The sequence below is a fragment of the Hippoglossus hippoglossus genome, chromosome 4, assembly GCF_009819705.1.
Source record: "Hippoglossus hippoglossus isolate fHipHip1 chromosome 4, fHipHip1.pri, whole genome shotgun sequence".
Taxonomy (NCBI): domain Eukaryota; kingdom Metazoa; phylum Chordata; class Actinopteri; order Pleuronectiformes; family Pleuronectidae; genus Hippoglossus; species Hippoglossus hippoglossus.
Window position 1 is genome coordinate 23,671,297 of NC_047154.1, and position 12,064 is coordinate 23,683,360.

General features: G+C 41.8%; 1 protein-coding gene across 7 annotated transcripts in view; it reads right to left on the minus strand.

Annotated features, from left to right (window-relative positions):
* Positions 1-11,566, minus strand: part of atp11b (ATPase phospholipid transporting 11B (putative)) — a 39,603-nt gene extending 28,037 nt beyond the window's left edge. For 5 of the 7 annotated variants that reach the window (XR_004613684.1, XR_004613685.1, XM_034583581.1 and 2 more), the window contains exons 1-6: positions 11,156-11,529; positions 4,089-4,205; positions 2,835-2,924; positions 1,325-1,405; positions 946-1,053; positions 268-396 (exon numbers count right to left, since the gene is read on the minus strand). Coding sequence is in view for 5 of the 7 variants with exons in the window: in XM_034583581.1 (XP_034439472.1) it covers positions 268-396; positions 946-1,053; positions 1,325-1,405; positions 2,835-2,924; positions 4,089-4,205; positions 11,156-11,182 (552 nt within the window). In the remaining 2 variants the exon portion in view is untranslated. Of the gene's footprint in view, positions 1-267; positions 397-945; positions 1,054-1,324; positions 1,406-2,834; positions 2,925-4,088; positions 4,206-11,155 lie in introns of all 7 variants that reach the window. The other 2 variants (XM_034583580.1, XM_034583582.1) reach the window with 2 other exon arrangements.
* Positions 11,567-12,064: the final 498 nt, after the last annotated feature.

The following is a 12,064-nucleotide window of genomic DNA, read 5'->3' on the forward strand; positions in this document are numbered from 1 at the left end:
CATCACTGCAGCTATCACTGTTAAGTAGATTCCTAAATCTCCACTTGCTGCAGTGCCTCACAACACAAGGCTACACAACACAAAACTTTTGTTTTTACTGAATGTTACATTTATTTATTTGTTTGTACTCCACAGCCCGTCTTTAAGGTGCTGCAGCAGGCCTGTGGAGTTGGAAGGTTTGAATCCCAGAGGCAGTTATGGACAAAGAAAGAACACAACACAGATCATATTGTCTCATATGCTCCTAACACACTCCAACATACAGACCTTAAGGTTGGTCTCTCCATCAAGGCTGGCTGAGGTGATGTGACAGGTGCCGTCTGCACGATCTGACGACAGCAACGCCAGGTCAGCAGGAAACGTTTCATCTTTAGCCACACGAACAATGTCCCCGACCTGGATGGACAGACAGAATAACACTCAAACACATAGTACAATACACAATGTCCCCATGGTTTGAAATGAACCTTCCTCACCCTTCTGTAGCTTTTTGTCAATTTATGAATCTCTACGATGTATTTCTTACAGTCAAGGTAATATGCTTTTGTCCAACATGCCTTCAAACTATGAAACAGGTATTTAAAAACAGCTTAAAATGATTGGCTATGTTAGATAATACGTCTGCCTACAGGAATGTCTTCTTAACATTTGCAATGTTGGACATTTCATGCATTCTAGATCATTCATTATATGGAAAGCTGCATAATTAGATGTTGTCTGTGTCACTGCAACAAATGCATCATTCACGCAACATTCCATCCATTTGTGTTGGTTGTTGTTGATGCTCCCTTCATTTCAACATATCTTCTGTAAAGTCTAGTTCTACGAACCCCTCACCAGCAGCAGGCATTTAACAGGCGAGCTACAGTGAGTGATGAGTATTGGCTGTGAGGTGTGAGAGGGTATTTTAGGGTCACTCATGGCCCAGGTTTTCTGTCGTCTTACCCTGATGTTTTTAGATCTCGTCTGGACCAGACTTCCACTGCGAACCACAAACACTGGAGCCCCATTCACCTCATTGTCGGCCTTGTGTCTCAGCCAGTCCTCGTAGCCCTACGAGAACATCCAGTCAGTGACCGACCAAACAGAGCAGCTCACAAGTAACAACCTCACAGTGGAATATTGGATTTTAGCTAAACAGCGGTGACAACTAGTCGCTGATCAACTGTAACCTTTTAAGTTACTCTAAACAGTTTTATATGAGTTTATAAATTAAGTCAATATTAAACTTAGTTGAAAAAACTTAGATATTAAACTGCATTTATCTTAAGTTCCCTCTTTTCTGCAGAATAAAGAGGAAGCTACCATGTGCTTGTGCTCTCACCTGTTTTATGGCAGTTACTGTGATCACAAAGAAAAGAGGCAGCCCACTGGTGACTGGGGAAGTTGGAGTATCTATCATTAACTGGAAAGACAAATACAGGGAAGGGGGGGTTGAAGAGACGTCAACAAACTGGAAGTGCAGTGGAAAAAAAGAGTTATACCACAGACTCAGTGAGAGCGGGTGTGTCCTGTTGAGAGAGAAGACTAGAAACTTCAAACATCAACAACATCAACAGAGAAGTAGTAGCTGGTGTTTCAAACAGGAAATTGACATAACTTCCCTAAAGGTAAACCGTCACCACCCACCCACACACCATTTACTGGACCAGTAAATGTTTCCTCAGCTTTCTGAACCTCACGTCAATCAGTGATGAACCATTTGAGACGTTAAGGTGGAGTCGAACTTTGTGGTTTTTACACATATTTATACCCCAAACTGTTCAAAGGTTTCGGTGGCGTTTTTGTCTTGATTGAACAGTTGATCATATAGAGAGGCAGGAAATGAGAGCAGAGTCAGAGGGGAAATCACACAACAGGCTTGATTCGAACTTCGGGTGTTTGTGGCTTATATATCGTCACTCAGCCACCTGCCTGACCTATATGGAAAAAACATTTTTGCAGATGAGCAAATGCAACAATAGTTTAGAGAAGCACAGAACATTGAAGCACAGAGATAAATGTTATAACAGTGGGTTGATTATAAACCATGAGTGTAGCTATTGGCTTAAAATTCATCTCCCTTCTGGTAGTTGACTTTTAACCACTAACAAAGAAATTAAGTCTGTGTCAAGCTATGAGGGCAGAGGTTTAATTAAAAGGTAACCTGGAGACACACAATGGATTTAGGTGAGCCACACTGATCAATAACTAACTAAAAGTAACATCAAACATTACATTCTATATAATTATAATAAGAATTTGCATCAACTACAATGAAATCAAGTTTTCTTTCTTGGTTGGTTGAGTGGTACAGCAGTTCACAGCAGTTATCTAGGAATCCAAGCCAGGCCACCTACAAAATGTTCATGACTGCAATCGAAGAAAACGTCTTGTTCATAATGTCAAGATAACAAGTGATTTGAGACTAAGCTGAGTGGGTGGAAAGGAGCTTTCGACAGAGTCAAGTCAATTTCTCTGGCCTCACTACCCAGGCCCAAATGAATAAGGAGAAGCCTGAACATTTGAAAGCCAAATCCTCCTTCCCCAAAAGCTGACGGATGCAAAGTGAAGGCCAGACGCCTCGAGACGGCTTGTAAAGTCCTACATATTATTTAATGTGTGGGCGTGATGTGTTAATACAGATGCAGACCTGTCTCTCTGCTGGGCCCTGGAAGTCTATGAGTCAGTAGCTCGTGCACAAACAGACGTTTGTATTGAAGACACGCACATTTGTGTTTAGGGCAAGAAAACTGAGGACACCCTTGACCCGTGACCATCTGAATGAACAGAAGATGTACAGTGTTCCCGCAATAAGGAAAAAGTCAGCGTTTGTGCATTTGTGAGTGTTTTACCTGTACGAGGAAGATGATGATGAAATAGAAGTTGGCTATTCTCCTGAACTGCTCAAACAGATTCTTGGGGACAAAATTCCAAATGGTGTACTGAAAAGAGAAAGACGAAAACACAGTTAGTGTTTACAGAAATACAGACTATACATGCAGAAAGTAAGGAAAGTAAAACATAGCATAGAACACAAATGTATGAGGCAGTAAGTCTATCCTACTTCTGACTATAAATGGCCAAATTAAGAAAAGGAATACCATGAATTAGTTTTTAGAGTTTAACTGTGTAGTATAAAAGAAAAGCCATGTTTGGTATAGTATTGTACATTTCCATGTCACTTCATGGCCGACAAATATAAGAGGTGAAATAAATACAGAGTAAATAAGTTTTTGTTTTTCTGTATTCAGCCTCAGATGTTTTCATAAAGACTCTTTCAGTAAACAGGAGGTTGACATCCTGTAGAGCAGCATGACCTCAGTCTGCAGATACATGCTGCAGGAGTTCACCCACTTGTGCTGAGGAGCTGCTGTGACTACTTTTGTTTTACCGTTTGATCTCAAGTCATCACTTCCTGTGCAGCACGGTGTTGAGAGAACAGCTGCAGGAAGTTTTCATTTTGTTATTGAGGTGAAAGCGTCACATAAACAAACGGATTCCAACAAGAATTATCTTGTTTTTATTAGAGCTGTTTCTGTCTCTTCAAACGTATGACTTGAAATCAATTCAGTACTTACTGAGGTAACTTAACCTGACTGTCAATCATTTAATCTGCTGCCTAATCAATAACAGACGTCACTGCTGGTGGCAGGTGGCTGCCCTCTTTGGATTATCCTTTTGTTCCACCTTCTTCTAACTAACCTAAGAATCCTCTCAGCACCAAAATAACTTGTGTGTGTGTTGATCTTCTTATCGACGAATCGCACTTCACCCCTTATCTCTCTGCCAGTGCAACTAAAGTACAGACCTTCATTTCCAAACTAGTTAAAGTGGTGCCAGAAAGACATTTGAGTTCTTTCTCCTGTCACACAGTGTCAAGATTCATATCTTTCAAAAAAACAAGAAGTGCCTCAAACCATCTTATTTGTGATTAAAAGAAAAAACCCTAAAAAAACAGTGCATCTATATCTCATCTGTTTTGGTGGTTCTGTGAGGGGAGGAAGCAAATATCTGTCATGATACAAGTTAAAACATTGTGTAGAAGGGAACCGTTACTTCCTTTTATTTAAAAGAGTAAAAAAACTGGCTCAGGCAACAGTCGATACCTTGGATGAGATGATCCTGTTGTCGGCAAAGCGCTGTGGTATGTAGTGGCCATGTTGGGGGAAGCGGTTTGCCACATAAACCGTTCTGGTCTCGCTCTGATGAGGGGGGTCAAAGCCCTGAGGGAAGGGAGGACACATGAGAAGAGAGACGGTGAGGAGAGATGGAAAAGAAGGGATGTGCACAAGATTTTCTGGTGGAATCTTCATGAATTTAAATACTCTTTACTTTCCTTTGATTCATATTGTAAACAACACATTTGTTTGACTAAATGATCTTTGGCCTTTTTGTCACAGATTTCACATTTTTTTAAGCAACATAATTAATTGAGATATTAATCTTCATTTCAATCGGGCAACTAAAATATTCATTCTTTCCAGCCCAACACTATCAAAATAATGAATAAGTCATAACTAATAATTACTATTATTGAGTTACAGTATGATGACATAACATTTTTGTCCAAATTATGAAAAACACAAACAGAGTATGACAAGTATGCTAGTATGACAAATAATAGTCTTGTCAAACAACTTATAACATTCTTGTTCCTCTAACCACAGTAATAAAGTGAAGTATGCATTGAAAATCGTTTGGTAACTGTGGTGAACTAAGGTTAATTTACTGGAATATGTTCCCACTTGCTTAGATTTAACTTCATTTTCTGGAACTGTCCTTTCTGTCACAAGCCAGCTGCTACAATAGGAAGGTTAATACAAGTGCTTCCACTCTTTTGCAAATTTGTGTGACGTAGGTGTGACACACACTCGCACCCATACGCACACACAGAGGAATGTATCTGTGCCACGTCACACACACATTGATTCACTTGCACAGGGACACATGCAAACTATTAGTGCCTTTCTCTCGTGCTCTCCCTGTGCTGCGGATTTCTGGTTTGCAAACAAAAGCACCACACCTAAAGCTAAACAAACATAGACTGTGCGATTCTTTAAAATGTTGAGTAAAACGTCTGTGATGCAGAAGCTAAAGCTGACGAGTTCAGTGCTCAGACTTTACAGTCCAAGCCAAGACCTGGCTGCTCACGCTCTACATCAACCGTCAGCCCCTCTGGAGCGGTCGGGCTATTGGCAAAGAAAAAGAAGTTGTGGTTTGTTTGCTTTCACAATGCTAACAAGGAGGAAATGTACTGTCTTGACTATAGGTGCCATTCTGTGTGCTGACATGTTTCTGTCTGGTATGTCAGTTATGATAAGAGGAAGAGGAAACATTAAATGGGCAGGTATACTGTTGAGAAACAAAGGTTTTGGGGGGTTTGGGAGTTTGACGTGACTATTCTTTTACTGTGGGAGAGCCCTGTAGACGGCCGACCAAATTTTCGGATACATCAGAAATTCATCCGACCCCCTGACAACTGGTCAGGAGCATCTGATCGCTCGTAGCTAACTCCTGTGCAACGTACGACACATGATGCTCAACCGAATTGGAAGTTGGTGCGACTCTAAAATGAGTGTCCAAGATATTGGGTCAAAAACGGGCTCAAATCGTACAACGTAGGCCCATCACATTGTTAAACAATGACAAAACTTAGTTTTTCACCTTATGAAGTCGATGCCGTATCAAACTAGCAACAGCTAGGTCTCATCTTACTGATATTAAAGGTCTCATTTACAGGGTGTGTAAGATGTTGTACTAACAGTGACCTCTTCATCATGGACTGGCATAACAATCAGTGATCCACTTCTAAGAATAAAAGAAACATTTGTTTGTCAGGATTTTCCATTTCTACTGATCCATTCTTTTCCACTTTGCTCCGAGCTTTCAAAAGAGCATCTATGTGACATTTCTCTGTCGTTTAGGTGCATTTATTTTCATCTCAGTCACAGTTGGCCTTTGCTCAGCACACAGATGATGGATGGAGGAGTCGTGAAAACTGTGGCTACAGTAGAATGACAGCGAAATAACATTTTTATGTATGAGTTAGACCAACTCCTGACCTCTAAACTTCAACTCGTGTAGCCTGAAACAACACAACTGCTTTCTCACACTGAACATCACCGATTCCATGTTTTCAAGGCAAAGAAATGAGCAAAATCTTGAGCTCCAATGACAAAACACAAGGTATCTGTGAGACAAACGTATGACTATTCAACTCTGTCATGTTTAACCACTAATTTAAATGCTTCCTGTTAAGAAGATACAGAAACTTCAAGAGAAAACATAAATCACATGGTCGAACAAACCCTACAGTGGAGACACATGAGTCTCAGCAGCGTGCCGACCCACTCAGTCATGGCAAACAGCAGCATTTCTCAACTAACTGTGAATTCCTGAACTGGGAAATGGAGCCAACAGAGGAAGTTCTCACAGATTTCCAGTAAATGAATGAACCCTGGTTCAAACTTCTCAGTATATCGTGCACACATGAGACTATTTTTTAAACAAGACATTTTCATGACAGAATTGTTTCATGATAAAACATCGGACATAAGAAATACCCCCCAACTTCCCAATTTTCAGGGTGAGATTACAAGTATGTTTGATACAAGGGAGGAATCACTGTCATTGAAAGCCACACATGTCGGGGCAGGTGCAACCTGGAAAGGGGTAAAACTGCAAAAGCCTGCTATGGGGGTTGAAGTAAACAAGAAGCTGAACATATTTGCTATGACACTTAATGTGGAACCAGCTGACGTGCCTGACAACCTGGAACCTGAAAGCAATGAGCGGCAAAGCAACAACAAGTTCAATGCTCAGTACAACAACCCCCACAGCTCAGGTTTGTAAAACGATTTTTCCCATCCTGAGGAGACATGTACCAAAGTTTACATCTCTGTTTGGGACAATCTACTGCTGTGAACAAAACTTTATCCGGCTCAAGACTGACTGACCAAACTCATCTGTGAGTAGCATCATCATCACTACCATCTGATATCAGACGCCTCAGTACAGAGAAGCAGTTCTTCCACTTTCAATAGAGGTTAGTGTCATATACTCTATTCAACAATTTAGTAGAGCCCCCAAAGGATGTTATGAATATTGAAATGGCCCTGGATTGGATAAGTCCCCACCGATGCATGTCAATGAGGGTTCATTGTTGTGAGTATGCAGTGACCGTGCACACAGGATGCGCTCATGCGCTACCGAGCCGAGTGACAGGTACACAGCGAGGGCAGGTATTAAGGTCAGGTCTGTCTGCCTGCTCAGAACTATACATCCGTCATGGAGCTGCAAAACTGAAACTCCTGGTTTTACGATGACTTCTACCTGCCAAGGATGGAAAAAACGCTATGCGTTGTTTAATGGGCCATCGATGCAGCAGGACGGGTCAATATGTTGGAAGCAACAGCGTGAAACGCTAAGTTAAAGCTCTTTTATGTTATTATAAGAAGTGTCAAAAATGTTGGTTCATCATGAAACTGTGGTCGGACAAATTAAACTATGGCGGGCTGCCACAGTCTGAGTAATTAAGCCTTAAAATAATTTCTCATTCTCTTTCTCCACCCAGTCTGAGGAGTCTGAGGTTCTCGATCACCATCACATCAATCAAGTGTCAAGTTAAGTTGCTTAATCATTTATTTCCTTGCACATGATAGCTTAAGTGCAGCTCAATTGCTGGCAAGGAACACACTTAACTTCCTTTTGTAACTGTAACAGATGTGTGATTGAGAAATGAAGGGAAGCGCCTTAACCAATGTTTCCATCAGCACTGCAATGAAGCTTTAATGTAGTAATCAGTCACTACAGGAGGGTCTGGTGATTTCTACCTCTAACAGCAGATAAAAATACAAATAAACAATGCTAATGTCCCTGTGCTGTGCTCTCTCCTAAATCAACAGTCTAAGTTGTGTGCTCTACTTGAGGCAGCATATATGAAGCAATAGTGCATAATGTTATAATAATTTCATGTTTGTGGATGAGTCCCTCCCTGTTAAACCATCGGCCCTCCCTACGTTTGTTAATTATACTGGCTCCAGCTCCGATCTGCAGTGCTATAAACATAACACTAGGGTGGACACAGTAATTTTCGCCTCTTTACTGTGCTATGACGTCTTTCAGAGCAAACAAACACCAGTCACCTGCCCGCCACGGTGCTGTTAAACCAGAAATACTGTGACTACACTTCAGTTTTTAATGCAGTCTACCTAGATGCTAGCCAGCACACAGGTCCACTGAGTGAGCACAGCCCCGAAATAGGTTTTTAAAGCACAGCAATGACATTAATCCATGTAGAAGAAAAAGCTGCAATTAAAATGTATATATATATATATATATATATATATATATATATATACACACACTACTGTCAGTATAACGTGAATTTCTGTTCCCAGACTTTCATGCCCTCATCAATTTGAAGGCTGACAGGTAATTACTGCCTGCATGAAGCCTACTGGTCCCATAGAGCTTTGTGGGGAATCATTTCCCTGAACAATGCCTGGGAGACAGACTTAGGCCTCACAATAAAGGCAAAGCACTGAGTCGTATTACAGAGGCATTTAATCAGATGGGATGAGCTAATCGGAGATGATAGTAGGAAGAGATTGAGTTGCATAAAGAGTGATGGTAAAGACAGAAAGACTGCAGAAGAAAGAGGAAGAGAGAGAGAGAGCAAGATCCGGTCTGTAGTCAGATGCAGGGAGTGCTGCTTCTGATGGTATCACTGATGACAAGAGCAATGCTAACATGACCAGAGGCACGCCAAACAAATATCTAATAACATATGGTATAGAATGAATAGCCAGAAGCACATATAGAGATGATAAGGAACTTTACAGTTGTATCAATTGTGGCATAGACCAGTTGATTATCAGATGTTTCACTGCTTTATTACAGTAGATTATTGCTGCAGAGAGAAAGATCATAAACAAAAACAGTAAAAGTGTGGGACATCCTGTTAGCTAAACAAGCTAAGGCTAAACTCGCACTGCTTCGGCTACGTTTAAAAACACATCACCGTTTACGCCAAATTTAAAGCACCAAAAACTGAGAAGTTTAGAAAATGCCGTCTCCATTTTAGTTTGAAAACTCTTTGGCTGCGTCGTGGTGTGGACAAGTGTGGAAACATTTGCATGTTCGTAGTAACTTAGCAAGTAGATAAACTGCTTCCGGTTTACATTGGTACACACATTCCTAGTGTATGTGAATGGTCACGTGATATGTATTTTCAGGTGTGTTATAGACACGAGACTAAGATTATTACTGATTCAGAGCTGAATAGTTCATGTGGATGGACATGTAGTAGTATAGATGTAGCCTGAGATGCATGATATAAATGCCAAATAAAATATCTCTTCATATTCATCTGCATTTTTGTGACTAAAATTTATGTTTCACTTGCAGTTATACGTTTCTTTTCGTTTAAATTTGCAGGGAGTGAAACCTGTTTCAGACACAGCTGATATGAGCATTTCATAACCTGGTTTTGTTTTGGGCCTATTTCTGCATCATGATCTTCATTATTGCTTCATAACGCAGTTGGAGGAAATGTCTGTTTTTGAAATATCTCTTCTCTTAGTCCACTGAAGCAATATCCAAACTCCCGAATCAGACACATCAAGCCCTGCTTCAAGCACGATTTAGATATCCTTTCTTTAACCCTTGCTCCGTAAAGTGAACCTTGGAATGGCACTTTATAAATTAAAGTTAATTATTAGTTGAATTATATTTCATGACATACTGGAATGAGTTTACCCTTGTACTGTAATTATAGTAGGTCTTTTATGATATAAATACATCGTCACTAGCATGATGCCAGCACTGCCAAAGACATTAAAAGCCTTTCACACAGCCAGTTAGGACTCCTCCACCACCTCCCCCTCCTCCACCACCTCCTTTCTCCCCCTTCATATGGACCAATGTCACCAGAAAGAAACTGATAAGAAACAGTGAGAGAACAAACACCTGTGCTTTACCCTCCTGCTGATTATCAAGGTCAGACAAATCGCCCCCGACAAACTTTTTTCCATCAGGCCTGTCGCGATGATGGGATGCATTTTTAATTAGATTTTTTTTTTAATTAACCGAGTAGGTCAGTAATATGGAACGGGTCAAATGAGCGGAGCTATCTCTACTGGACTCAAACTCTCTGTGGTGCTTCTTTAATCTCCGAAAGTAGACAGAAAAACTTTGTGTACACACTGACACAAGTTGAAGACATTTAATAAGTGACATTAGAAGTCAGTGTACGACCAGGGAGCAGTCAGTAACTGGGACACAGGAGCTCAGACACACCTTTGCACCAAGGCCAATATGACTAATCTCCTTTTCATTCATTCACTCACACCCTCCAACTGTCCCTCCACTCTCATGTTTACTGTATTTGTTCCTATAGAAACTTTAAACTCTACTTTGACAAAACATAAATAAGCATAAAATCCTAATGAAAGGGTCCATTAGTGCTGATTCACAGCTCAGGCGGCTCCTCAGTCACCAGCCTGTCTGTTTGTGGGCAAACAACAGGTGATCACAAGCAAACACAGGAACATATGTGAGCCCTCGACTAGCTAATGCTACATGCCGGTCGGTGTAAACAGGTTTTTAGCTGTAAAGGAAACAGGTTAAAGTTAAAGTTAGAGATGTGACTGTAAGTTGTAAAGCCGAGGAGCTGAGGCTACTGTCAGAGCAGCTGTTAGCTTCGTAAAGTCCCTGTAAGTCAGAGCCCCGTGTGGAGCTGGAGTTAGCATCGCTGTTTAACTTTACCAAGTCCCCCTGTTAGCCTTGCTAGCTAGCATCACCTGAGTTGACTAGATGTGTTTATCTTTGTGTTTTTTCAACTGTTCAGTTTTCAGGGAACATGCAGGAAAAAAAACTTCCCGTCGACTTACACTCAAACTCCGGGTCACAACTAGTTAGGCGGAGTTAACCGGTGTCAGCTCGGGGGGAGCTAGCCGGGAAGGTGGCTAACCTACACCTGGATGTCCCCGCGGACAAAACTATGTTTGGGACAAATTGGCAGCAGCTAATTAGCTTCGTTATCTCGCTTAAAAAAACATAACAAATACAAACAAAGTTGACACCGCTTAACCCGGGTTAAGTTTCAGTATGTGCCGCTGCGGGCTGATGCAGGCTAACGTTAGGTAAGAAAGGTAAAGGGGGGGGGGTTTACCAGCTGCTGCCGGATCCACCGTAGCATCCTTTAAAGAAGTAAGTAGCGAGCACCGCCGCTAGCTCCGCGCTAGCAACCAGCTACTCCAACAAAACCGTCCAGAAGCACAGACGTCTCCCCCGGCAGGAAGCTCCTCTCCGGCGCATTACGCGACACATTCACGCGGTGCGAGTGAGCGAAGAAAACACAGGTCCGGTCCTTCCCATTCCGCGGCGCTGTCACACGAACGAGCCCCGGTTAAAGAGACAGTCTGCGGGTCCCAGTTCCACGGAGCTACGCACCATCACGGGCTCTGCTGCCGCGATCAGCTTCACCCTGCCACCTCACTACTCACAGCCGGGAAGGGGAAGCTCTGCCGCGGCCTCTCACCGCCCCCTGCTGCCGGTGTGCATCCACAACATCCAGAGAGGGAGAGAGAGAGAGAGGGAGAGAGAGAGAGAGAGAGAGAGAGAGATGGAGAGAGGGAGAGATGGAGAGATGGAGAGAAGGAGAAGGGGAGAGAGAGAGAGAGAGATAGAGAGATAGAGAGATATATAGATAGAGAGAGGGGGAGAGAGAGAGAGAGAGAGGGAGGGAGAGATAGATAGATAGATAGATAGATAGATAGATAGATAAAAAGAGAGAGAGAGAGCAGGAAAGAAAGAATGAGAGATTCATGACAGAGAGATAGACCGAAAGAAAGAAAGACATATAGAGATATGAGTGCGAGTGTTGTTTTTGTTATGCTTGATAGACAGACAGACAGACAGATAGATAAATAGATAGACAGACAGACAGACAGACAGACAGACAGACAGATAGATAGATAGATAGATAGATAGATAAATAGATAGACAGACAGACAGACAGATAGATAGATAGACAGACAGACAGACAGATAGATAGACAGACAGACAGACAGACAGACAG